Source organism: Nasonia vitripennis, chromosome 3 (genome assembly GCF_009193385.2).
Source record: "Nasonia vitripennis strain AsymCx chromosome 3, Nvit_psr_1.1, whole genome shotgun sequence".
Taxonomy (NCBI): Eukaryota; Metazoa; Arthropoda; class Insecta; order Hymenoptera; family Pteromalidae; genus Nasonia; species Nasonia vitripennis.
This window is the reverse complement of record NC_045759.1, coordinates 19,979,014-20,005,299: the sequence shown is the minus strand read 5'-3', so window position 1 is coordinate 20,005,299 and position 26,286 is coordinate 19,979,014. Positions and strand designations below refer to the sequence as shown.

At 44.3% G+C, this 26,286-nt stretch overlaps 3 protein-coding genes and 1 long non-coding RNA gene across 7 annotated transcripts; 3 read left to right on the top strand and 1 right to left on the bottom strand.

The window, feature by feature from the left end:
- Positions 1-85: 85 nt before the first annotated feature.
- LOC100120287 (glutathione S-transferase) lies at positions 86-18,538 on the top strand. Of its 3 annotated transcripts, none has more exons than XM_031928000.2 (6): positions 86-175; positions 256-978; positions 15,232-15,403; positions 16,119-16,286; positions 16,878-17,020; positions 17,112-18,538. In XM_031928000.2, the coding sequence occupies exons 2-6, from the start codon at positions 949-951 to the stop codon at positions 17,277-17,279; spliced, it is 681 nt and encodes a 226-aa protein (XP_031783860.1). In that variant the 5' UTR covers positions 86-175; positions 256-948; the 3' UTR covers positions 17,280-18,538. The 3 variants fall into 3 exon arrangements, with proteins under 3 accessions (XP_031783860.1, XP_001603942.1, XP_031783861.1); XM_031928001.2 differs by lacking the exons at positions 86-175; positions 256-978 and adding exons at positions 2,687-2,869; positions 5,212-5,458; XM_001603892.5 differs by lacking the exons at positions 86-175; positions 256-978 and adding an exon at positions 2,657-2,869.
- LOC103315926 lies at positions 1,571-2,156 on the top strand. The gene is made up of 2 exons (XR_004227302.1): positions 1,571-1,923; positions 2,003-2,156. It is a non-coding gene; the product is annotated as an uncharacterized LOC103315926 (long non-coding RNA).
- LOC107980470 lies at positions 18,529-23,670 on the bottom strand. Of its 2 annotated transcripts, none has more exons than XM_031927992.1 (5): positions 23,581-23,670; positions 23,040-23,200; positions 18,977-22,955; positions 18,765-18,896; positions 18,529-18,689 (listed from the first exon to the last, which is right to left on the bottom strand). In XM_031927992.1, the coding sequence occupies exon 3, from the start codon at positions 22,823-22,825 to the stop codon at positions 19,007-19,009; it is 3,819 nt and encodes a 1,272-aa protein (XP_031783852.1). In that variant the 5' UTR covers positions 22,826-22,955; positions 23,040-23,200; positions 23,581-23,670; the 3' UTR covers positions 18,529-18,689; positions 18,765-18,896; positions 18,977-19,006. The 2 variants fall into 2 exon arrangements, with proteins under 2 accessions (XP_031783852.1, XP_031783851.1); XM_031927991.2 differs by lacking the exon at positions 23,581-23,670 and adding an exon at positions 23,277-23,458.
- LOC100115579 (trifunctional enzyme subunit beta, mitochondrial) lies at positions 23,544-26,197 on the top strand. Its single transcript, XM_001606325.6, has 7 exons — positions 23,544-23,798; positions 23,901-24,046; positions 24,378-24,555; positions 24,634-25,009; positions 25,105-25,560; positions 25,629-25,934; positions 26,004-26,197. The coding sequence occupies exons 2-7, from the start codon at positions 23,992-23,994 to the stop codon at positions 26,046-26,048; spliced, it is 1,416 nt and encodes a 471-aa protein (XP_001606375.1). The 5' UTR covers positions 23,544-23,798; positions 23,901-23,991; the 3' UTR covers positions 26,049-26,197.
- Positions 26,198-26,286: the final 89 nt, after the last annotated feature.

Sequence of the window (26,286 nt, the reverse complement as noted above, 5' to 3'; positions counted from 1 at the left end):
GCACTAACTGCGCGCCGTTTGCTCGGGCTATCTCGGACTACGGCTTTTTCGCCGCCACAGATCGAGCGAGGCTATGGCGATGCCTGCAGTGTCTACGCCTTTGTGTGCATGCGTGGACAGAGAGGCTGGCTGGAGGGCACGCGACGAGGCGATGCATCGGCCGGATATAGCCTTGGTAACCTTTGCTGCGCCTCGACGCAGGCCTTTGTTCGACGGACTGCTGGATTTTAACGCGAGATTCTACGCAATCTACAGGGGATGATACCCGCGAACTCGACTCGTTGCTTTCTCAAGACGCGTTTTATGAGACTCGGTCGAGGGGGACGCGGGGGTGGCGAATTTACCGGAAACGGCGAGCCGTCATCCGGCGAATCCTCGCAGTGTCAGTAGAACAAAGCCCGAGAAGAGACATCGCGAGAATATCCGAGACCGAGAATATAAAGGGTCTGTAGGTGACACACGCAGGCCTAGTGGCCCCGTTGCTCGCTTGTCCCATTATTGTGCGCGCGAAGATGGCGAGGCAACGTAATGAAACTAACTGGCCCGCTCGCTATATCTATACACACACACACACACACACACTGCTCGGCCGCTACTGCGACAATTAAGCCGACAGCGCTCGACGTAATGCTTAGCATATAAGCGGGTCGGGTTGGGCGCGCTATGGTACCTTGACATCGGCGGCGGAGGACGAGCAGTAGGTGCTGATCGTAAAAAGCGCGCTCCGAAAACACGAGGAGATTTACTTTCCGAAGCAAAGAAGCCTATCCGCTCGATATAGCCGAACGTACGACATCTTTTGAGGCCGAGAGCGTCAACGGACCGGATCAAGCACTCGATCGTGTGTACATCCCACGCAGAGAGGCGCACCGCAAGCAGTCGTGCTCTGCGGTTTGATGAGACTATGCACGGCTCGACGGACGCGTGGATGGACCGAATCGATCGGGGATGCTCCGCTGTAACGATTCGGCGAATTTAGTGAGTATATATATGGTAATTAGGTATACGATGAACATTCACCCCTCGGACCTTATGCGGAAAGCTTTTCGCGGTGGCAAAATTCATAAGAATACATTACCCCAACCAAATCCCACCTAAGCCCACCCTTCGCGTCGCTCCGTCGAAATCAAAACGTGCATCCATATTTCATGGCTCGACGATAAGCAGCCGAAATACCTCCGCATTTTTCCGAGACATTCCTTTCACGTGCATACCAATGCATCTCTAAATGCATCGCGACGACCTTCCTGCGCGAGTAGAAATCAATTTCTACCCCATATCGAGTCTATACCCATAAACACGCGTCGCCGGTTACGCCTGCAGATTCCTTGTGTCGAACTTTTAACCGCCGCCGTCAGGAGATTGTTTTTTTTTTGTTTTTCTTTTGCGGCTTCCATCTATTCGACGCTTTTCACATTTATCTATAGGTACAGCATGCGCATTTATATAGAAATACGTAGCCGAGCTTCGAGTTGAAATATTGCGCCGGATGAAAAATCAGCGGGGCGAGTCTTTCTTTGATTGTAAAACCTGCTGGTCCTTGAAATGAAAAAGAAACGCGACGGTACATCTCTCGCTGCGCTCGTGAAATTCCGCGGACTTGATTCCTCCAAGTGGAGCGAGAGTATATAGGTATTGATCGAAAGTCGATGGTTGCCGGGGTGTATCTCGAGGATCGATGTGTTTTTATTTATTTATTTTTTTTTTTTTCAAAAGAGGTCGCGCTGTGAAATTGCCAACGTTTCCGGAAATTCAGGCGCGATTTTGACATCGCCTAATTACCAACAACAATTAAAGTAGGTTAATTCCATCGCATCGAGTTTCCCGCGGCGCACGAGTCTGAATATCAGCGAGCAGTCGCTCATTTGCAGATACATTAACAACGGGATATGCGCGTGTACGTGTGGTACTCGAGGGCTGTAGGTATGTATATATATATATATATATATAGTTGCAGACCGCATTCACGAGTGAACTACATTTTTTTCTCGCATAAACGTAGCTCTGTGTTTATGTTATGAAGTGGGCGCGTGGATAGCGACGAGGAAAATGGAAAAGCGGTCGTGCGCCACCTATCTTCGTTGGCCGAAGAGAGCCGAAGAGTTCAAGGGGTTGGAGAAGAGCCTGCGTTCAAATAAACTCACTTTGCTTGACTACTTTCGACTGCTGTCTGAGCGCTTACCGCTTATAGTCGCGTTATTACGGAAATTACTAGGAATTGCGATTGAGGGTGTACATACCCACAGCCCTGTGTTTATTTATAACTAGAATCGAGTGATATTGTTCAAGAGAATTATCCTATAGTTCCGGAATACACGCAACTCGTCGAACAACATTCCTCCGCGATTCTCCTGCAGCCCTTTCTCACCCCCTTATACATTTTCACCCATTTGCAACACCTCTCCGCCATCGCAACCCTCTCGAGCGACGCGCACGTTCTCCATATATTCCTCGCGAGAAGAGTCGCGACCACCACCCCCTCGAGGGTCATCCGCCAGCCTGAGGGCGAGAGAGAGAGAGAGAGAGAGAAAGAGCCCAAGGCTCCTGGCGGGCCTGGGCGAACCACCAGTGCTAAGGCGACGCACACACACACACACACACGCACACACGAGTCAGTCGGTGCTCTGGAGGGGTGGCATGCGCGCGCCGCCGCAATCGCGGTTCGTCGGCTGCTCCGCGAGTTCGCCTCTCAGTCAACCCTGTAACCCCCGCGAGCTCGGATCGGACCTGCACAGCCGCCGCCACCGCCGCCGCGCCAACGAGTCTCGCCGATCACGTGGAGACTGACTCGCGCGGGTGGTGAAAGAGAGTGCGACTCTGTATACAAGTGCGCTGCGAGGGGGTGCGAACGGATTTTTCTCCCCCGACGGTGAGTACATCGTAAACACACACACACACGCACACACGCACACACGCACGCACACGAGAACGTTAGACGAAAGCTTCTTCGGGGGGCTAGTGCCGACGCTGCTGTGCAGGTGTGTATCGATTCGAACGAGCGAAGGGCTTGGACGCTATACCGCGGGGCTAGAGTCGCGGATATATACTTCACGGCAGCGATCGCGAGCGAAAATAGATTCGACGGATCGGAGTAGGCTACTATAGAGCCAGCGGATTGTATTATTTTTTATGCGCGCTCGATATAGTCTGCCTATTCTAAATGTGCGCATGTGTTTTGATTTCGAACGCGGAGGATAAGAAGCACAGCTGGCCTGATTCGATTTCGCTTTTTTCCACGACTTTTCTCCGTCACTCGTCGCTGTTTGCCGAGAAGCTGCACAGTTCGTTTCGCGCCCATTGTTGACTTCTTTAATCAACGACGCATACGAATGCCGAACAAAGCGCGCCGTTTAGAGCTTTCGCTCGCTTTTTTTTTTTAAAGCTTGTTCGGGTGGATTTTTCAGGAAAAAAAAAACAATAGCACTCGATGATTATTCCAAACAAAGTTGGCCCGCGACTTTCCCAACCCCGGGAATCATCCGGTTTATAATACCCGTTAAAAAGGCAGAGAGCATCAACGGTGCTTAAGAGAAACTTTAAATCATTCGCCGAGAGAATCTCATTTAACTTTATTCAATTCGAATATACCGATCGAATACATTATACATTTTCATCTCCCTTTTCCGAGTGACGCATATGCGCGAGGAGAAAAAACAAGAGCGCACTGCCAATGAAAAAAAGCTGTCTTTGTATTCCTCGCGGAATGAAGAAGTCGTGGATAAAATTCCTACGCGCGCGCGCGTCAATCATCAGAGAGCAACAGTAATTCTCTGCGCCGAAATCGCACGCAACGCGGTCCACTCGCGATCCTTGCTCCCACGCGAAGTCGCGAACGCAATTATACCGTGTACAGTAGTCCTCTCGCGGCCGTTGTCACTTTTGCCTAAAGCGCGCGACAAATCGATTTCAATTTACCGACCTGGAATTCCGCCGAGAGAGAGAGAGAGAGAGAGAGAGAGAGAGAGCCCACTGTGTCTTTGGGGGAAAGGAGTTTTTATTAAGCTGGATGGTTATAGGACTTTGTGTTTTGAAATCGCGATATGCCAAAGTCTCGCTCTGACGGGAATCCTATCGAAAACAGACACGCAGTTGTCGTTCGATCTGAATTTTTAATCGACGAAAAATGTATGCCGAATATTTAAAGCCGAGCTTTTGCGCGTTGGTACCCATTATACCGTCGACACACAGAGCGATCGGAAAAAGTTTCAAACCCTCGCTCGGGGGTGTACGGTATCAGTCGAAAAAAAAGCGGGAAAGTCGAGCTTGCGAAACTGCGGAGAAAGAAAGGGGTATTTGTTTGCGCGAATTTCAATGTTTGCCCAGCGCCCAGACCGTATAGACTCTCATATTTCGGCTGTGCAGTGTTCAAAAAGGGCGTAACTCTACGGAGTTAAATTTCACGGAAAAAATCTCTTCGGATCGGCAGTGACGCGCACTTGTTCCCAGCACTCGCGGAGGAACCGAAAGCTTGGAGTGGCAACTCGACCCCACTATACTACTGATGACATGTAGCTATCTCGTTAGAATTCCTCCCTCTGTCTTTCAATCTCTCGCTCGATTCACTCGAGTGGCTGCAGGGCTCAAAGGGAAAACGCCTCGCGACGTCGAACGCAGAAAAAGGCGGAACCTCCTGACGAGCGGATAATGAAGAATCGACGGGATCTCCGACTGCTGACGCGCGCTTGTCGCTCTCTGTGTATGCGTGTGTGTGTGTGCGTGTGGGATGGAAGAGCTCGAGGGGGGAGAAAATGGAGAGAAAATGAGGGAGGCGGGATGGCACATTTGTTCCTGCGCTGGATTGGAAATTGGCATGTGTGCGACTGCAGGCTTCAGAAGGGCTCTTTACACGGCTGTCGCTCGGGAAAAAGATTTCTCTCTTTATTTTTCCTGCACGCGTGTTTGCGCATCAGGGAGTCTTCTGCTCCGGATCGATCCGCGCCGGTATCCAAGAGGAGCATCGCGCGCACACGACGATAAATCGCGATACAAGACGTGTATACTGTACATCCACGAAAATCCTCGAATCTCGGTACACACAGCTCGTAAAAAGTGCGTTAACGACGTGTACACAGCACTGCGGGCCGATGCGTGTATCCGTTATTTGTAAACTTTGAAATCCCGCACGCCTCGCTCTCGTTTTATCAGCCACTTCTTGGAAGAAAAAAACTATCAAAGACAGGCGTAAAATAAAACAGCGCGTCTTTTTCGCAGTTTACAGCCCCGGCGGCGTTAGAAGAAGGGAAGAGAAAAGAGGCTTCATTCTCACCTAATGATTCTTTATACTCGCGCTGAGAAAGAAGAACAAAGGGTCGGAATTCTCGTCGAATTGGAATTTATATCTCGAGGTGCGAGAACGAGTTATACGCTCTCTAATCGCTCTTTTTCGGAGAGAAGAAAAACACAACAGCGAATAATAAACCGCAAACTTCTCGCTGCGCGGTAGAAGAGTTTCAATTAGGTAAGTGGAGAGTCCACGTGCGGCGCCTTTAATGAAGCCTTAATTAAGAAATGATCGGACGGAGCTAATACTCGGATCGGAATTCCGCGGCTCTCCATACGCGCGAGGGACGTTTTAATTAAGTAAATAGCTTCCATTATCACGCGCTGATGATTGAATTCGAAGATTCTAAGAGATCAGAATTTTCCCTAATACGAGCCGACGTGAATATCAAGATCGAAGGAGTACAGGCCGCGGCGATCCATCAAAACGTCGCGTTATATACGCTATATTCGCAACGTATGATGCATGTAATCATCGGTCAAAGTTATAAAAATCCGAGAAGAATCTCGATTTATATTTTCCACGAGGGCAACCTCGACCTCGCGCTTTTATTCCGTTTATCACCATATAAACCGTTTTACAGCACCGCACCGGATCGATACGCAACAAATCGCGAATTAAATTCTCTCCGATCATGCCGCTTTCATTAAAAAGGCCCCCCTCTCGAAAAAAAATCTCGCAAAGCGCGAGAGTATACAGGAAAAAGCTTCAACTTCTCCCCTTTGCCTACGCAGTTGGCGGAATATCGGGCAGCTATGAAAACGCCAACTCACGCACGAAAATATCGCCGGAACTCGATTATACACCAAAGTAATTTTCTCGGAGGACTACGCTGTCTTCTGTACTTCGTCCAGCTCGAGTTTCCTTCATTAGTTAAAAGGGTTTCGCACGCGACCTTCGCGAGAATCATTATAATCACGGCTGAATCACAGTGTCTTACAAGAAGTTTATCGCCGTTCCGGAAGAATCACCAGCTGACGTCGCGAGATCCGGTGCAGCTGTCGGATTCGAGGCAGAAAAAAAAAAATAATCCACGCAGTTTACCGACGACGAAGGCTTCGCCTCCCCATCGGCTAAACAACTGCGACGCAGATAGAACGAGGAGGAGAGACTCATTATAATCGTCAGCATTGTACGGCGCAATTATCACCGGGCAATTTCGGAGAGGGCCCGCCGTCGCGGCGAGTGCAATTAAGCGGACAATTAGCCGGCGACACTGGGGCCAAGGTCATAGAGACGCTTGCGCGCAGTATAGACGACACAATATGCCGGAATCCTCCCGACAATGGCCCGAAAATGATGATCATCATCATCAAACAATCGCGACTGTCGAAAATTGCGATCGTAAACGTTCTTCTATACTCTTGCGTATTGCGAATAGGAGCCGTGATTAATGTGCGGCCAAAGGCGACACTCTATTCTCCGGATTTATATCTGGAATGAAAAAAAAAAAAAGGCCGACGGCGCAAAGAAAATAAGCCCGTATACATCATCGCCGGACTATATGCGAGATCGAGAATTCTCTCGTTTGTGTATAAAACTACGTTGTTTTCCTAACGAGTGTTTTGCAAGAAACTCTCGCTGTGAAAAGCATTATTTTTCCTCGTCGTTGTCGCTGCCACGCAGTCGCGCAAACTAGATAGCTTATACGTAAAGGAAAAGTTGAGCGAAAAACGAAACTGCGTTAAGGAAGTTCTGTCACGAGTTCCAGCCCTAAAAGTGCAAATGTTTCCTCTCGCCAACTCTCCCGTGGGGATGTAGCTCGAGTTGGTCCACACGTAATAAATAATATACCAACGTGTGGAGATTTTCGACAATTTTCAGTGAAATTCGACTCTTTCCTCATAGCCATACATCATAGGCTTGTCTCTCTCTCTCTCTCTCCCATAAAGCATAGCATCGTGCGCGGCGACGTAAAATTCTCCTCCTCGTGCTTTATCGGCGCCGGAATTTATCGCTACGAAAATTCCAGCTTCAATAATTCATCCCTCGCGAACGCACGTTTATTATACTCGGCGACATTTTTCAGCTGCGTTTGTTTACTCGAAAAGTTTCGGGGGGGGGGGGGAGTGAGAAAAATTGGCGCGTGCCGGTCGAATTAAGCTTAAGCGGCCGGAGCTTTCGTGGAAAAAAAGCTCACCTCATTTAGCGCGCCGGAGCTAAGTAGCGAGTGAGGAATTTTAAAAGCTCCCTCTCGAAATTTAATAAGCGCAAAGAAGAGTAGAGAGAGAGAGAGAGAGAGAAAGAGTGGCCCTCTGTGAGGAGCGAGAGTTCATTTGTTGAAAAATTGAAACGGTCGTCTGCTATTCGAGGCGAGCTTTTGTGCTTTACGTTCAGCTCTGTCGAGTTGGCGGATCTGGATCCCGATTTTTCGCTTCTCTCGACGATCGAGATTATACACTAATTTCATCAGACACTCGTACCGCTGCTGCGAATTGAAATTAATCATCGTTAATATACACCACTTCTCCGTCGATGTTATCATAACACGCTCAATTTGCATACATTAGCGTCGAATGAGCGAGGACGGCTCGTTAAGCAGATTACCCCTAATGTATATACGTATACAGTACAAAGTTCGCCCTCTCGAAGTCAATCCGCAGAAGTGAACATGAATTAGTATATTTCGTCGAGGGGGAGAAATCTCGGCAATCTTGTGAAACGCTCGTGAAAAAAGTTGACGCACAGCTTGATAAAAAATTCAGAGCGCCGCGCCACGAAGCAAAACGGCGAACACCTGCTTTGAATAATCGCGCGCGGGTCCGCGAATGAGCGCAAAAAACGGGAGAGGCGAGAGTAGGTGGAAAAGCTCATCGCTGCTACACTCGGAGCGTTCCGTGTCAAGTGCTTTTCGTTCGGCGACGTGTGTGTGTGTGTGTGTGTGTGTGTGTAAGCCGCTTCTGCACGCGTTAGCGAATTTCTATATTTTCATCGATGCAGCGGTATGTTGTTCGGCTGTATATGTGTGTGCGGGAGATTGAATCGGGTCGAGGAGCCGTGGTTTGGTCTTTGCGTGGGTGAAGCTAAGGATGTCATTACATAGCACGTGGACTCGTTAAAGGTGTGGGAACACTGTGGTCTGTAAATCTGAAACGATGTATAATCTCGAAATTTCAATCGGGATATTCCCCCGTTTGAATCCATCAGAATTACAAAAAATCAATCGTCAACAGCACATCGATACCGCGTAGAATTTTTGCTTCGGTGCATTCTATAATTCATCGATTCACTTCACGCCCATTCCGAATTTCCCTTACCAGCCAAACGCTCCTCTTTCTCGATATTACAAGCTCGGCTCCGCGCGTCCTTTCGAGTAGCCTCGTTCTATCGCCGGCGCGTAAACAGCCGAGGGATTCCACGCGCCGAATCTCGGGTTATTAATCGGCGCGCCTTTGACGGCGAGCTCAGCCGAGTGTATTCGACGCATCTTCAGGGCGAAGAGAAAGTGCGGGATGAAGACGAAGGCGAAGGCCTCCGATCGAGGCGTTGGACTCGAGCTGACGATCTGATTGATCGAGTATACCGACGATTTTTTCCTTGGAAATTGGACTTTCCCCCTTAGTGCGTACATAGTGTTCGAGCTTCTCCGTGCGAAATTACAAGAAACGGCGCGAACTCCGCGAAGAGCAAAAGTCGCGCTGCTACTAAGCGCGTCGTAACCGAGCCCGTCTATACGCGATGTATTAACTAGTCCAATCTAACTTCTCTCTTATATACTCTCGGCTTCTCCGAGCCACCCGATACCCGCACCGCCGCTGCTCGCTTCTGTATGCAGTGTATTATACACACAAGCCAGGGGTGCGGGTACGGCGAGAGTTATACACATATACATATATATTCAGGCACAAGAGCGGTTTAATCATTGTCGGGGCTGATAGCGTTTATATCTGTTAGTTGCGCCGTTTGAGCGCCAGTAGATCGGGATCCATTAGGAGAGGCGGCTGAAAAAACTCGCTTCCGCAGGTGGATGCCGATGCTCTTCTGATGTATATAGCGGTCGACGAATTTCAACGAGGCCGATAATGGATCCTCAGGGAATACGCTATCGACTTACTTTTTTGTTCGGGATAATGGATACACAGTTTGCTTTTTTACAGTCGTATCCGAGTATTCCTCGCGTATATTGTTCTCGTGATTTATTTCCGCCCCCGCGCGCAGTCAAAATTTGCAAAAACCCTCGACGAGATCTTTTGTTCTCGCTATTTCCCAAACATTGCGTCGCTGCTGTACACTTTTTCCCAAAAAAAAAAGCAAAACTATTTCCACTCACCGCATCGTCCTCCAACGTTTCCACGAAAATGTTGGTCTTTTCGAAAATTACACTACTACGATACAAAACTCGGCTTTGCAACATATACCCATTTCGGATTAAATATTTAAATATTTGAAGCCAACGACGGATATCGGCGCGACGTGTTGCGACGGTAACGCGGCTCTGGGCAAATGTTTACTTTTTTTTACGGCGCTTCTGCCACGTTATTAGCGATCGTATAATTCCAACGCGGTTTTACGCGCGTGTACTTGTATCCTCTGAAATTGAAATTCATCCGCAACGCTCCCATCGATGTAAATAAGAGACAAGCGAACGCGCTGAATCGGCGCAAGTGTGCAAGTAGTAACGGTCGCGCTGCGGTGCGGCATTGGGTCGGCAAAGCCACCGCACCTCTCTTCCCCCGATTCGAAGACAGGCCATCGTTAATTACGACCGCCCATCATATCCCTCTCGCGACTTTTATAATTTCCAGAGAAGGAGCAACGATTCCTTCGCGCCTTCGAGATCGAGCGGGGCGAATCCGATTAATTATACAGGTGTCGTCGACGCTACAACGAGCGTAATCGGTAATTAGCCCCGAAGCGACGCGAGTATGACGAGAGCCGCTCTGACGACGAGGTGCGAGAATATTGCGAGGAATCGATTCGATATATCGACGCAGCGGCCTTTTCGAAGTTTCAGCTGCGAATATATGTTCAGCGCGAGTTCTGATTGCAAGAGCAAACGAGAAACTGGTTCAAAGTTATCAGTCGCACGGTATAGACGTGATTTTACATAATACACTCTGTAAAGAGAGAAGAAAAACGAATGTTCCCGCCCAAGCCGGATCTCGAGATGAGGCGCTAATTGCGCTTCGGCTACTGCGTATCGTATAGCTGTCCCGCTGTGCGGTTTCCCATCAGAGTCTCTAATCGCGCGCCTGTGTCTCGGACAAACGAGCTTTTTTCTCCTCGTCGACGAGAGAGGCGCAGATGCGATGATGACAGAGAGACATAATGCGCGAGCTCTGATGGAGAGATTTTCTTTCGGATAATCGATATATCGTTGAAACTGGGCGCGACTGCGGCTTGTATACGCTGCGGAGACCGAAAATGCGGGTAAATATTTTTTACGGGTAAACGTTTGCTGATGGCGGATGAGAGTTTTGTCAACGAAGCTTTGTATTGTGAAACCTATACAACAGCGCGGCTGAGCATCTTGAATGGTATAAATTAGCCTTTCCATTTTTCTCTCTCTCTCTCTCTCTCCCATATAGAATATAATACCGTTTTTTCCCTCTGAGTATTAAAGCAAGTATTTCCTCGGAATATTAAAGCGACTCGACATTCGCGCTGTATGCGAGTCGGTTTTTCATCGTTGGCTCTCTATTCAGCTCGCTTTCCAATGGGGGAAAAATATGTATTCAATCCCGTGGATATTCACGAAACTCGTACTCATTCCGCCTAGGGCATAAGTTATTGCGAAAACAAAACAAAACAACAGGGCAATTCCACCAATCGCCTATATAATATCAGACATCGATCGACGCGAGCGCGAAAATCCCTCGGCGCAAAAATAACCCAACACGACATATAGCAGCCGGATCTCCCCCTTCGATATCAGGCTCCGCGCCGAAAAAAAAAAAAAAAAAAAAAAATAAGCCACCGCGACGAAAATAAACAGACGCGAAAGAGGTGATGAGCCGCGCGAGTAACACGCCTATGATGTATAGAGGGAAGAAGAGAAAGAGATCAGAAGCAGGTGCGGAAGGTCGCGGCCCTCGCGCGGGATTTTCAATGGACGAGCCGAGGAGTCGCGCGCATCCAAGGCCGACTCGGCGCACTCGTGCCATCGACTTTCGGCCCGCAGAGACTCTGCGCGCGTATATACATAGCCGACTTTCGAACTACCGCGACGAATATGCACACCGACGAGTCCATTAGCCGCGAAGAGAAGTTTCGGACTTTTTCGCCGCCGATTCAACGGCCCGACGTACTTAATTATATACAGAGTGTGTGCAGGTGAAAAGATGCTCTCGAGGACGAGGAATAAGAGTACGGGCGTAAAAGGCTTTGGACTGGCCTTATACATTGGAGTTTATCTCCCTAGTCGCCGAAATCAATTTTCCCTTTTTATATATATATACACGCCAAGAGCCGTGACGAGGAATTTTTTATCATTAAAAACTCGGCCATCAGCTCGGCGAACTTGCTCTCTTCTTCTCTCCCCGCCAAAGAGCTTAAGAGCGAGAGTTTTCCACTTCGAAGTTAATTAAGGGACAGAACACTCGGAATTTTCGCAAATTATGCAAGCTCCGATTTTCCTCCGCGCATTATGCAAACAAACGTATTACGATAGAATCCGATACGAATCTGCATCGAAAGCGATAGTCTCGAATTCGCGCTCGTATATTGTTTGTAGCAACAGCAGAGGATGATGATGAGAGAGAGTGAGAGAGAGAGAGAGAGAGAGCAAACACACGAAAGTACATATCCACGCGAGAGCTATACATGTATAAACGGCAGTAGAGCGCGCATCAATACGTCGGCTGCATTGTCCGGAACAATGACAGCCATAAATACGCGCCGCCGCCGACGTCCTCCAATTAATACTAGCCGACGACGACGCTGTAACAATGGCCGCTTTGGTACTTTGTTATTTTAGTGCCTTGTATATATTTCTAAACCGCGCGCCGCTATTCGACGTCTAACAGCTAACGATCGATCTTCATCGTGTAAACAGCGCGGTTTTCGATTTCTCCGGAAGATCGTGTTATATGTACCGTCAATTTAGTTCGCGTGCGCGTATATAAACTATACTGCTAACAGAACAGAGCCGCGGCGCATCTCGAAACTTTGCGCACGTTGTTAATTCGAAGTATATATAGGCAAGCGATGCTAATAGTTCGTTTTGTCTTGTTGCCGCGTTGGTTTACGCGCGAGTTTACACACGCGCGCGCGCGAACTATACGGGTCATAAAAATAGTTATAAATCAATGACAATAACCGCACGGTGAAATTACCGAAAGTCCTATCCGATAACCGCGCAAGAGAGAGAGAGAGCGAGAGAGAGAGAGCTTCGCTTTCTCTGCACGCGGTCTCTGATACCGGCGAGATAAACACCCCCTCGTTTTCGAGGGTAATGATCGGCTCGCGTGTGCGCCAATGCGCATCAGTGCAGAGCGTATATATAATCGAAATTAGAAAGCCACCGCGACTAGCGCCAAGTGGGAGCCGCACAAGGAACGATGGACGAAGGAGATAGTTCTCCCTTACACAATACCGCAATGAAGTCGTCGTCCGATCGCCCTTTTTAAAAAATACTCGGCTCGATAAGACAGCTCCGCACTGCAAGCGAGCAAGCATCGCATCGTCGCGGCGCATCATTCACAAGCGCTGCAGCAGCAGCAGCAGCTCGTGTCCCTTGGCGTTATCTCGTCCTCGGCAATAATACCTAGAGGCGCGCGCGGAAGGAAACCCGCCGGAGAGAAGAGGCGCGAGAAATATATAGGCCAGATAGATAAGCGCGATGCATCCGTATATATAGATATATACGACCTCGCGTGTGTCTGAGTTTCTACGCCCCCCGGGGCGCGGCTGCTGCGATTTATGCGCGAGAGAACGAATGGAAGCTGTGCAAGGGAAAACAAAGTTCGAGGGCTTTTCTCCGTTTTACTTTATTATATAATGTGCGCTCGCGGATTTTCGGATTTCGATAAAGCTCCGAGCGTAACTTGCATTATATTGTCCGACGCGCGCATATAATGTATATACAACAATAGCCGGCTGCCTTTCTGCTCGCGCTTAATATTCTTCTTTTCATATGAAAATATTCATATCTCTATCTCGGCTCGTTTTGACGTAAGCGTTACACGTAGCTGACTCTCGACGGCGGCGCTGAAGAAAAGTACGTTATGAAATCGAGCGAATAACGCGAAGTAAATATAAAGCACTGCACACGTGCGGAGTGACGAGTATATCGCTAATATAATAGGGTCGGAAAAGTGCATATATAATGTCGCGGAGAGGAAAATTTCAATACATCTTTGTGGCGGCCTTATATTCCGATACGTAATATGCTGGTTATATAACACGTGCATAAAAATGACCATTTTCGGCGCCTATAAAGTGGACCGAAAATAGGGTTTTCCGCGAGCGTCAGTCAAAATGTAGAGCAAGAGTCCCTGGTCATAATACCTGGTATAAATTAATCCATTTTCGCTCCCTGTATAAGGTAGAACGAGCCTAAAATAATTTGAGAATCGGAAATCGAGAGGAGCGAAAATGGTCGTTTTCGCCCCTTGTTGTACAATGTACTATTCCTCGTGGAGAAACTGATTCGACATACCGCAGTTGCTTCTTTTGTTTAACTTCGAACCGATTGCGCTAATATGAAATTTTTCCGGCTTGATAGAGAGGAAGCTGTATAAATAATAAAAAGAACGGGATCTCAGAGAGCTTCCTTATATTTATTCATTCTCTCGATCGCGTATAAGCTTCGAGCGAAACTCCCGTATCACGTATAGTATATCTATAAAAAAAATCACGCTCGCAGAGCGAGAGCTAGGAGCAAAGCAAACTTCTTGAAATCACACCTGTTCAGCGGCAGAGCACGTCCTCCTCCTCGCCGAGCCGTAAAAATCCCGCGGAAATAAAACGCGCGAAATATCGGGAAAGCTCTAACGGCTCTCCCGGAGGAAAATATCTATATCTCTCTCACGTATTTTTTCCGGGTATAGCAGTGCACGAGGCGTGAGATACGACGTGTATAAGAAGCTCTTCTGCGGTTCCGAGCGATCGAACGAGTTTTCATGTTTTTTTTTTCGCTACTTCGACGCGATACATAATCGCGTTCGAAAATATAAGGGACAGTTTCGAGAGAGATGACGAAATTCCACTTGGTCGCTCGCGATAAAGTGGCGGCGATCTCTCCTTGGAATAACTGAATTTCCAGCGCGCTCGGCGACATCAAAAGCATAATTCCATCGCGGATCGTGTCAAGTGGCACCTGGCAAACGCGGGGCTCCGAGAGAGAAAATTCGCACGTATAGTCGACTCTCTACGTCTCCGCATCGACGTTTTTTTCCCCAACGTACACGTATTGCAGGCGTATAATTTAAGTCGCGTGTGATATTGCACTCTCAAATTTTCTATACTCATTTCGCGTTATTATACAATCGAGATGGATTTCCTCCTCCGCGAGATATGCGGATCACACAGTCGGTTACGTTGTATACGCGGGAGGCATGGATTATCGGAGCGAGTAGTCGAACTTTTTTCCCCGAACGAGTTTTCTTATTAAATCTCCTCCTCCTCCCACGCGGTACACGGTATTATATGCCTACACCTTCGAATCCGCCCTTCTCGTGATAAGATTCGATCCGACGTTACGGAGAACCTTTTTCATCCATCGCACCACCGAGAGTATACTGCAGTATCGAGGCCGCGTAATTTTCATTTTGACGCTCTCGTATTCTCTCTCTCTCTCTCTCTTTTTTTTTTAATTAGGAAAATTTCCCTGGAGGTGTAATTAATTTTGAGCCGGCACTCGACGCGCGAGATATTGATTTTGACGAGAGGGCCGGAGGGAAGGACGACGTTGTGAATATCAATCAGTACTGAGCGGGGCTTTGATGAAGGATTGTGTGTGTACCGCCAGGGCGAAAATAGGCGGCTAATTTGAAAATTGTCTTCCGCAGAGTTCGAGCAGCGGCAAAATAAACATGGCAGAGGAGCAGCAGCCCAGCTACAAGCTAATCTACTTCAACGCTCGGGGCCGGGCGGAGCACATTCGCTACGTGCTCGCCTACGCCGGGCTGGATTACGTCGACGAGCGGCTCCCGAAGGAGCGCTGGCCCGAATTAAAAAAGTGTAAGTTGTCCCGTACGCTATACACTTGTGTTTCCTCTCACTCTCTGTATTCACTAACGCTACACCAGTCTAGCTCCATTGTCGGAATAAAAAAGCTCGCTGTTCGGGCAAAATTTAATTACGCCGCGTGTGAAGCTCCCTTAGAGAGTAATTGTACTTTGTTTGTTTGAAAAATCTGAATTTCATTTCAAATATACACCTACGCGTACACGGCGTATGGAGAGAAAAAAAAAAAGGAGTCCGCGCGAAACAATTAAAAACGAGTCGAGAGAGCTTGCAGGCAACTCGATCGTTTCGCGGGTCGAGGCGCACACTTGTGCTTCCGGAACTGCCTCGCGAAAGCGAGTAATATATACAGCGTTTGCGCGCGCGTTAATGAGTATGCCGCCGTTGCGGCTGCGCTCGCGTTTCAAAATACTATAACAATTACGCCGCCGCTGTGCAACGAAGGCGTGTGTATATACGTAGGTATACAGGCTGAAATGGATGAGCAGATCGTAATCGCGAGCGTAAATCCGCGCGGAGAAAGAAATTGCATCGAATTGCGTTTTAATGGGATTGTGTGTGTGATTTAGCGAGTCGTTCGCTCTTTTTTTTTTTTTTTTTAATTGGGGGGTCAGTTCTGTGACTCTACCGCCGCATATAAAGAGTGAAAATTCAACGTATGCAGATTAAGTGTAGCCAATATATTCAAGAATATGCGCGTGCATTACAGCGATGCCGTATGGACAGCTGCCGGTACTGGAGGTGAACGGGCAGCCGATAGCCCAGAGCAACGCGATTGCCCGCTACCTGGCCCGCAAGCACGGACTAGCCGGACGCGACGAGTGGGAGGCGATGCTCTGCGATGTGCTCGTCGACAGTCTCGGCGACCTCAAACAGGGTGAGTCTATCTCTCTCTCTCTCTCTCTCTCTCTCTCTCCCCATTTGCGGATGCATAATGCTCGCTTGTAACTGGGTTACATCGACGTTTCCTATAATACACGCGAGCACGCCGCTGAAATCCAGCGCTGGATTTAAGCTCCGATGAATGTTTTGCAGGATTTTAGTAGATGTACATCGAGGTCGTTCGCGGCAGATTTTTACTAAAGTACGACATTGAAAGGGCCTCGGCGTTATTATATACGCATACGACGAATATATAGAAGCAACGTTGCTCGAGAAGCGATTTTCAAACCAAATATACGCGGCGGGAAGCTCTAATTAATTTCCAATCGAGAACGCAAACGAACAGGCAGTAGCAAGCGGTGTTGATTAAAATTTTTATGCTCGAATGTATATCCCTCTCTGTTTGTTCGCGCGAGAGCTAGAGAACGACAACTAGATTTCCATTTCCTCCCTACTCCGATAAACGAAATGTCGAGTTTAGACATATCGAGAAAGCAGAATAAAACTCGATACGAGACACGATTGAGAATTATCGGATCGCACGCCGGGAGCTTCAAACCAAAATCTGATATTGCTTCGATTTCAGAGCTGCTGCAGTTCCAGAAGGAGGACGATTTGTTTAAAAAAGAGGAGAAGAAGGCGAAATTCGTGAAGGAGACGATACCGTTCTTCCTCAACAAGTTCGAGCAGACCATCGGCCAGAACGACGGATACGCCGTTGGCTCGACCGTAAGACTCGGCTTTTATTCGTATCAGTATAAATATGCACATAACGTGCGATAAATGGAAATACATTCGAATCGACCATCCGTGATTGCAGACAACGTGGGCGGATTTCGTGTTCGCCGTGGCCCTCGAGAACTTCGAGCAGATGTTCGGGCCGTCGGCCCTGGAAAGCTATCCGGCCCTTCGCCGGCTCAAACAGCGCGTCCACGCGATTCCAGCCATCGCCGAGTGGATCGCGAGACGGCCCCACACGAACTCCTAAAAGACTCCAAGAGACGAGGATGGCACGACGATACGGAAGAAAAACGCAGCAACTGATGCAGTGACACTGAGAGGAAATCAACGCTAACTGTCAATAAAAGTACATATCCCGGGAGATGTATATTTTGTGGATCGATAATTCTTGCGTGTATATCTCGAGCGAGCCGTTGTTCAAAATATTATCGTCAGCGAGAGCCAGCCTAAATGTTTAACGCGGCGTGTATAGGGCAACTGTGCGTGTGGATGTATAGAGACGCGTTACTCGCCGGTTGTGATAATTTGCCATTATTACTCTATGTATGATTATGTTCGTTTAGTGCAGTGTATATATATATAAATTTGATTGTTTTTTTTTAATTCATTTTCGCTTCGTTGTTATCTGCAAAGTACAAAATATTTTCGAAACGACGCACCGAACGACGATGACAAATATTTTTATAAGGTTCAGCTCCGCTGCCGAAAGACGCGTTTCAGTTCTTAGCTACATATATGCGTGCGCGAGTTTCGTTTGATCGAAAATAAACACGTATATGATTATATTCGTCCTTTTGAGTAAAGTTCAGGAGAAGCTGTAGCAGGTAACGACGTGACTTTGCCAAGATAATACAAGGAGAGAGTCGGGACGGCAAAGCTTAGGTGTACAACGTACAACAGGGAGAGAGAGAGAGAGAGAGAGAGTGGAAGAAATACGAAATTCACAGTGAGAGCCTCAAAGGCAGTTCTGAATTTACGACGTGAGTAATAGAAGGTTTAACAAAGAGAGAACAAACAAAAAATATATATATATATAACGATGTAACGGAGATTGCGTGTATAAGTGTTATATGTTGAATAAAACTATAAATGTTGTCAGAGCAAAACATGAGCGCGTGTTATAGAGATGCTTTTTCAATCGCGAGAAAAAGTATATGCTGCGAGCGCGCGCAACAATTACGTCGAGTTATTGCATTGCAAAATTTATGTCTGTTCGTCGTAAGGAAGCGTAACGAACCGGATAGATGAAATTATTATTACATGCAAGCGATAATCGATGGAAATTGTCTAATAAGCTGAGTGTCGTTATGTGAAAAATGTTTAATGTCGGCATTGGATTGAAATGTGGGCTGCCTCTCGAATCAATGGTTTATTAAACAATTTTCATTTAACCGATTTCGAAACTGGTATAGAGTAAGTTTTGAATGATATAATTATGTTGAAGATGATTCGTTGTATAGTGAGAGTAAACTGTAAGAAATAAACATTAACAATTATTTTAACGCATATTGCATTCGTCGTTGCTTTTTTATTATAAATATATATTTCATGACAGATTACACAAGTACTACCTTAACTGTGAATAACCTTATGAGAAAAAACGCAGTTCTTTCGTTCATTTTCTTTTTTAACAGATAGCGAGAAAATCGGCCGCTTGCTGCAAAAATAAAATCAAAATGTACAATTTTATTTCATCGATATATGCTAGACCGTAAATTAAACTTTTACTCACATCAAAAACGTCCGGTAAATGCTACAGTATTTTACGAGGTATTTAATGTTTATCACAGCCATGGTAAAGTAAAGTCTTTTTTATAAAAAATACAATCTTAAGTTAATTGTTCATAAATATACAGCATGTAATCTGAAACATGAAATAAAAACGCTATTATAACGAGTTTCATCGTGAAAAATCAGCACCGCGAAAAATAGTTTTATCTTTACCTAATTGTGATGTCAAAGCTGAGCTGCATTCTATCTCCTTTTGCGCTTTCCTAGAGACTTCAGCAACAACTCGGTCGCGCGTCCCTGCTCGTCGAACCAAAGCTTGTACAAATTGAGGAACTTATTAGTGGCCTTGTTTCTGGCGTTACCCAGAAGAATGGACACGTTAGCCAAATGTATGTCGTTCTCTTCGAATCGCTTCGCGTAGATCGTCTTGTTGCCCTCGCTATCGAACAAAAGATCGCATAAACTCTTGTAAGACTTAGCAGCGCCAGTTCCAGATCTGTACAGAATGCTGGACATGACGTTCAGCTTGATTCCGTTTAGATCCAAGCATCTGAGGTAATGCGTTTTCTTCCCGTTATGGTCGAACCAAAGATCATAAAGGTTCTGATAAGCCACCGCGGCGCCGCTTCCGGCAGAATCCAAAATTCGAGTGGTGACGAAAAAGGACACGTCGTTTTCTTCGGGCACGGTCAAATATTTCGTTTTATTTCCGTCCTTATCGAACCAGAGATCGAACAGATTTTTGAAAGCTTTCGCAGCGCTGGAGTTGGCCATGTTAACTATGCTGCACATGCGATCTAGATCGATTTCGTTCATTTCTAAGATCTCCAAGTACTGGGTCTTGTTGCCTTCCTCGTCGAACCAAAGATTGTGCAAATTTTTGAAAGCCTTCACGGCGTATATTCCCGCGCCATACGTAACGCTGATCAGGAGGCTCAGGGGTATTCCTTTTTCGTCGAGAGTTTTCAAATACTTGGTTTTGTTTCCATCCTCGTCGAACCAGAGATTATGCAGAGCTGCGAAAGTTGACGCGCAATTGGCGCCTGCTCCGCGTAGGAGACGAGAGACGACGCTGTTCAGGTGGATGTTGTGTTTCTCGAAGAATATCAGATAATTCGTTTTGTTTCCGTCTTTGTCGAACCAAAGGTCGTGCAAATCTTTGTAGGATTTCGCGGCGTTGCATCCAGTACCGCGTAGTATGGCCGACACGGTGCTCAAGCTGATTTCGTTTTTTTCCAAATTTTTCAAGTACCGAGTTTTACAGCCATTCTCGTCGAACCACAAGTCGAATAAAGCTTTGAAGGCATCGGACGTCTTGAGTCCAGCACCGCTTAGAATCATCGACACTGTGGTTATATTGATGCCTTCTTTCTCCAAGGATTTCAAGTAGCGAGTTTTCTTCCCTTCTTTGTCGAACCACAAGTTGTACAAGTTCTCGAAAACTTTGGAACAGCCGGTGCGAGTTCCTCTGATGATGGAAGACATGTTGGCCAGATCTATTTTGTTCTCTTGCAGATTTTCCAAATACTTCACCCCTTTCTCGTTGAACCAGAGATTGTACAAATTCTTGAAAGAGCTCGCGGCATTAGATCCTGCCCCGTTTAAAATGCTGGTCGCGTTCGCGAGATCTATGCCCTCCTTTTCCAATGTTAACAGATAATCGGTTTTGCTTCCGTCTTCGTCGAACCAAACGTCGTACAATTCCTTAAAAGCTTTCGCAGCATTGGATCCTGATCCGTGCAACATACTGGACATACTGACTAAATTTATTTTATTCTCTTCCAGAGATTTCAAATATTTAGTTTTATTGCCCTGCTCGTCGAACCAGAGGTCGTATAATTCTTTGAATGTTTTTGCAGCATGCGACCCGGCACCACTTAAAATACTGGTAATGTTAGTCATACTGATTTTTTCTCTTTCCAATGATTTTAGGTAATGCGTTTTGTTTCCCTTTTCATCGAACAACATGAAGAATAGCTCTTCAAAAGAACTCGTAGCATATATTCTTGATCCCCGCAAAATACTTGATATCCCAGCTAAATTAATTTTATTCTTTTCTAAAATCTTCAAATATTGCGTTGCATTTCCCTTTTCGGTGAAGAAAAGATTATAGTAGTTTTTGAAAGCTTGGATGCCATGCGAGCCAGTTTTTTGCAATATGCAAGATAGATTAATCAAGTCTATGCCATTCTTACTTAAGTTTTCGATAAATTTCTTGCCCTCTCCTCTGGTTATGAAATGCAAAAATTGATTAAATAAAGGTGATCCCTCGGTGCCTACCACACTTTTGGCAAACTTGATTTCTGCTATTATGTCTTCACTTTGGATCTTTCGGTGACTAGTTCTATTATTTTTTACATCATCTAAGAGCTCTCTCATTACTTTAACTGTAATAGGGCCAAAGTCATAAGATTCTGACCAACGAAGAGCTACTTCATGTAACTCTTCATATGAGTAAGAAACATCCGTTTCTTTGATATTACTTTTAATAGTATTATTCAATTGCTGAATATCACGTTGAGTAGTTGCAAAAATTAATTTATGTATAAATTTTTCTTTGATTTCATCTTCGCTTTCATCAAAACTTTTAGTTTTATCTCTTTCTATAGAAGCTGGAAACTTAAGTAGAGTTTTGAGCATTGCAGTGCTTTCTTTGGCAAATTGATAGAGTCCGTTGCTGTTGATAAAAGAACAATTTTTCAAAACCTTATATCTTTTCTTTTGAATATCTATAATCTCAAATTTGACAGGATAAAATTCAGTTGTCCTTCCTTTTTTTAGTTCATTGTCTTCATTAATATCTAGACTGCCGTTTGTATAAATAATAAAGAACTTTATGTCCATGCCATTTTCCAATTCTTTCAGAAAAGCTGTAAAGTACTTGTTAACACAAAACATATTTTTATCATGTAGCAGCTTTGATGGAAACAATTGAGTACAATTAATATTTTTTTTTGCTGCATAAGGTGCTATATAACTAATTTTCTTTTTATAAGAAAATTTAATGATATTAGATAAGTAGTCACTCTTCAGAGTCACAAAAGAAATTTTGTCCAGTGTAAACATATCATGTAGAGTGAATAACAAAACGCAGAATTGATAAATCAAAGATAAATTGTTCTTCTTTGCACGTGATAGAGCATTCAATATTTCTTCTTTTAAATCTGTATAACTTTCTAAAATATTGCTCATTTCATTCTTCATTATTTGTTCCAATTCTTCTCTACTAGGTTGATTTACTGCAAACACCAATTTGCTTAAAAATTTTTCTTTTAGTTTTGTCAAGAATTCTTCAGAATATTGACTTTTCTTTATTTCTTTTTGCATAGCAAGTGAAAATTCCAGACGATTCAATAGTTCAGTTTTTGTATCTTCTTCTTGTGAAATTTTGTAAAATTGTTGCTTTGCAATGTCATCAGTAGAAAACAGTAAATCTTTCAATATGTAACATTTTTCAATATCCAATTTATCAAATTTAAAGGGATAAAAAATTCTACAACGTCGTTGTCTCAACTTCATATCTTCTGCTATATCTAAACTGGCATTAGTATATATTATAAGGTATCTTACTTTCTTTTGTGAAATATTGCTTTTGCATATTGTATGCCTCACAAAACTATCAAAGTAGTTGTTGATGGAAAATGAACGTTCCTTTTTGGCAAACAACTTAGTGTAATTAATTTCATTATCTACATGCTGATTATCTAAATATTCAATATGAATATGGGCAGATCTATTGTTATTGCTCATAACAATATCATGAAATTTATCAAGTTCATTATCGTCAAATTCTACTGTCAATGAATCATATTCTTGATCATGCAGAAACTTTCTGAATGAACATAATAATGATAACTGCAATTTATACATAAGTCTAATTAATTTATGAGGGACATTAGCTTTAATGGTATTTATTGGATCAGCATTATCTCTTTCAGATTCTGATAATTTTTCTTCTATTTCATCTTGTGGATCTGAAGTGATTTCCAAGTGAGGCTTTTTTATCTCGCCATAATTAATATCGATTAAAGAATTCTTTCGCTTTCTAGGACTTGCACCCATTTTATATTTTTAATTATATTGAAATCAAAGATAAAATACAAATATTGCACCTATTTTAAGACATCAGTGGAATAAAACAAAATAATACCTTTGTTCGAAGATCACGTCAATCGCATGGTAAGCAAAGCATCTAAAAAATATGTATGTTTTGTGTTAATATTCAAAATAAACATCGAAATCAAACTAAAAAAAAATTACTTAGGTTGATATTTACAAATATTTACGAAGACTCCATTTCAGTTTGTTACTCTTGCTTTGGAACGTAAACTTTCAGAATCCTTTTAGTTGATTCAACTATTGCGCACACAATTTTCTGCCTGAAAGCCATTTTATCCAATCTCAAATTGCTTAGTTGTCTTCTCACTTTATATTTCACTATAAATAAAAGAAGTTTATGTTAATATTTTGGGTCATAAGTGAGGTTAAGTTTGTTTACCAAATATGTGCATACAAATTCTATCAAACTGCAGACTAATTGACATTTATTTTAAGTAAATAACACCGAACACTATGTTTCTTCGCTTTAAACATATGTTTTCCGTCATATAAATTGGAAATTATCGGTGAATGAGTTTTTGCACTGAGTAAAGAAAACTTCAAAGTATCACCGGGATTTTGTGCAAAACGTTGTCCGTTTTCTAATACTCAGTCGGTAATGCAAATTCGCTTCCAATAATTATGTATATACACTAAAGATAATACGCCGGTTTGATACCCGACGAGGAGACTCAAGTGCAGTAGGTACTCATACACACCCACAAGACACATGGACACCAACAGCAGGACTGTGCCTAGAACCATTTCATTTTCAAGTATAACATGTGTGCCCCGTTAACGCACGTGACGTCAGAAGTCGGTACAAAGTCCATCTCTGCAATCGTCCAGTCCTTGGCTCGTCGCTCCGCAGAACTGAGAACAGAACACCGCTGTTCACTTTTGCTCCAGCAGTCAGTATTTTTGATAAATATTAGAGGTAACACCTACAGCTTACATAATTAGAGTTTCCGTATACTCGCCGAAATTCGGCAATTTATATATTCGAACCGTTAACCCGTTGTTTCTGCTCATTTTGTAGAAAGTCTGCCGCGAGTCTGCAAAATCTCAACGACCCACTGTAAATAAGTATAACCTTTAGTCGGACCGATTGAAGAAAATTGTAATATATAATGTCAGGACTCGTCGCGAAGAATCTTCCCCGCTTCCACCACGTCGCACCCCAAGGTAATTTCCATACTTTTTTTCCTGTTTGACTAGTTTGGAATTTTGAGAGGAAAGATAAAAAAGAGTTCAAAGTGCAGTCTGCCATAAAATGATTAATCATCATGAATTAGCAGACGTGCATACGTATATCCATCTATGGCATAACAAATAACTGAGACAGCTTTCTATTGAATTGTTTTTTGACTATCAATAGCTTGATTCGAATGAGAATTGATTTGAGTTGCTTCATTTATTGCATTAATGAGAATATCACTGATCATATGAATATGCATACTGGCAATAAACAAATCACAAAATAAGTTTGATAAATCAAATTTGCTTTTATGAACAGCCACTTTTATCTGGGATCCGTCGCGTTTTAATCGAAAAAGTTATGCAACTGTGTCTAAACCATCTGCGCCAGTGAGAAAGAACATAGTCTATGTTGATGGAGTTCGAACTCCATTTTTGCTATCAAACACAGATTACAGCAAGCTCATAGCGCATGATCTTGCAAGAGAAACTCTTGTGTAAGTATCAATATTGATAGAATCTTAAGTCTTTGAGTTTATCAAATGATTCATATTTCCCTTTTTTTCTTTCTTCAGAAATCTGCAGAAGAAGACAGGTATCCCGAAAGATGCCATCGACTATGTTATTTATGGTACTGTTATGCAGGAAGTAAGAACTTCAAACATTGCTCGCGAAGCTGCCCTTGCAGCTGGTTACAGCGAGCACACACCAGCTCACACTGTCACTATGGCTTGCATTAGTAGTAATGTGGCCCTGACCACCGGCATAGGCCTAATCCACTCTGGAATATATGATACCATTGTTGCTGGAGGTGTTGAATTCATGTCTGATATCCCAATTAGGCACAGCAGAGCCATGAGATCATTGATGTTGAGAGCAAATAAGGCTAAGACACCAATGCAGAAACTTGCTCTTCTGGCCACAATCAGACCAGGACACTTTGTTCCAGATGTAAGTGAAAATTAGCCTGAAATTTCTAAAATTGATTTACTCTAGGATTGAAGTACTAAAGTAAATTGTAAACAACATTTTGTTCTAATTCTTAGCTACCAGCTGTTGCTGAATTTTCTACCAATGAAACTATGGGACACAGTGGTGACAGACTTGCAGCTGCATTTAAAGTTTCTCGAGAGGAACAGGATGAGTATGCCCTGCGCTCGCATACTTTAGCAGCTCAAGCCCACCAGAATGGACACTTCACTGACATGGTGCCATTTGTAGTTCCTGGAGTTAAAAACGCTGTTGACAAGGACAATGGTATCAGAGTATCAACCAAGGAGCAATTGGCAAAGCTTAAACCTGCTTTTGTGAAACCCTATGGAACAGTCACAGCTGCAAATGCATCATTCCTTACTGATGGTGCTTCAGCTGGTTTGATTATGACTGAAGAAAAAGCTAAGCAACTTGGACTGAAACCCAAAGCCTATTTAAGAGAGTTCACCTATGTCTCTCAGGATCCCAAAGATCAACTTTTGCTGGGACCTGCTTATGCCATTCCCAAAGTAAGTCGACAACATCCATTATGCTCTTAAATTAAATATTTTATATTTATGAAATACATCTTTTATAGGTTCTGGAGAAAGCTGGACTTTCTCTGAAAGACATTGGAGTTTGGGAAGTACATGAGGCCTTTGCTGCACAAATTTTGGCCAATCTGAAGGCTCTTGACTCTGAATTCTTCGCTAAAACGTATCTGAAACGTCAGCAAAAAGTTGGCGTTCCCGATTTGAAGAAATGGAACGCATGGGGAGGTTCTCTTTCTATCGGACATCCCTTTGCGGCCACTGGTGTACGATTAGCGACTCACACTGCTAACAGAATGATCAAGGAAGATCAACAATTTGGTCTCATTGCAGCATGTGCGGCTGGTGGACAGGTAAATAAAAAATCTATGTATCTACAACGATTTTTGCTACAGAAAAATTAATCTATATTATTATTTCAGGGAGTTGGCATGATAATGGAAAGACATCCAGATGCCAAGATTTAAATTGTAAAAATCAAAAATAAGACTATAGGGATATTTGATGTTATTAAACAATTTATATATTTTTTATAAGAAAGATTGAGCCAGCTTTTGATAAACGATATTATAACTAACAATATTTTTAAATAAACGTTTTTAATAATTATGATTAATTTACCTAACTTATTTACCTACGTTGTTCCAAAATGCAGTTGAGCACTCCTCTATTCATTGTATGATCATGTTTCATGGTGCAACAGGT

Excerpts from the sequence above, each read along its gene's own strand:
- LOC100120287 (XM_031928000.2), top strand. The coding sequence starts at position 949 with ATGCTCCGCTGTAACGATTCGGCGAATTTA. Across the intron at positions 979-15,231 it reads GTAACGATTCGGCGAATTTA|AGTTCGAGCAGCGGCAAAAT; the intron begins GTGAGTATATAT and ends TGTCTTCCGCAG. Across the intron at positions 17,021-17,111 it reads GATACGCCGTTGGCTCGACC|ACAACGTGGGCGGATTTCGT; the intron begins GTAAGACTCGGC and ends CCGTGATTGCAG.
- LOC107980470 (XM_031927992.1), bottom strand. The coding sequence starts at position 22,825 with ATGGGTGCAAGTCCTAGAAAGCGAAAGAATTCTTTAATCGATATTAAT.
- LOC100115579 (XM_001606325.6), top strand. The coding sequence starts at position 23,992 with ATGTCAGGACTCGTCGCGAAGAATCTTCCCCGCTTCCACCACGTCGCA. Across the intron at positions 24,047-24,377 it reads CCACCACGTCGCACCCCAAG|CCACTTTTATCTGGGATCCG; the intron begins GTAATTTCCATA and ends TTTTATGAACAG. Across the intron at positions 24,556-24,633 it reads CTTGCAAGAGAAACTCTTGT|AAATCTGCAGAAGAAGACAG; the intron begins GTAAGTATCAAT and ends TTCTTTCTTCAG.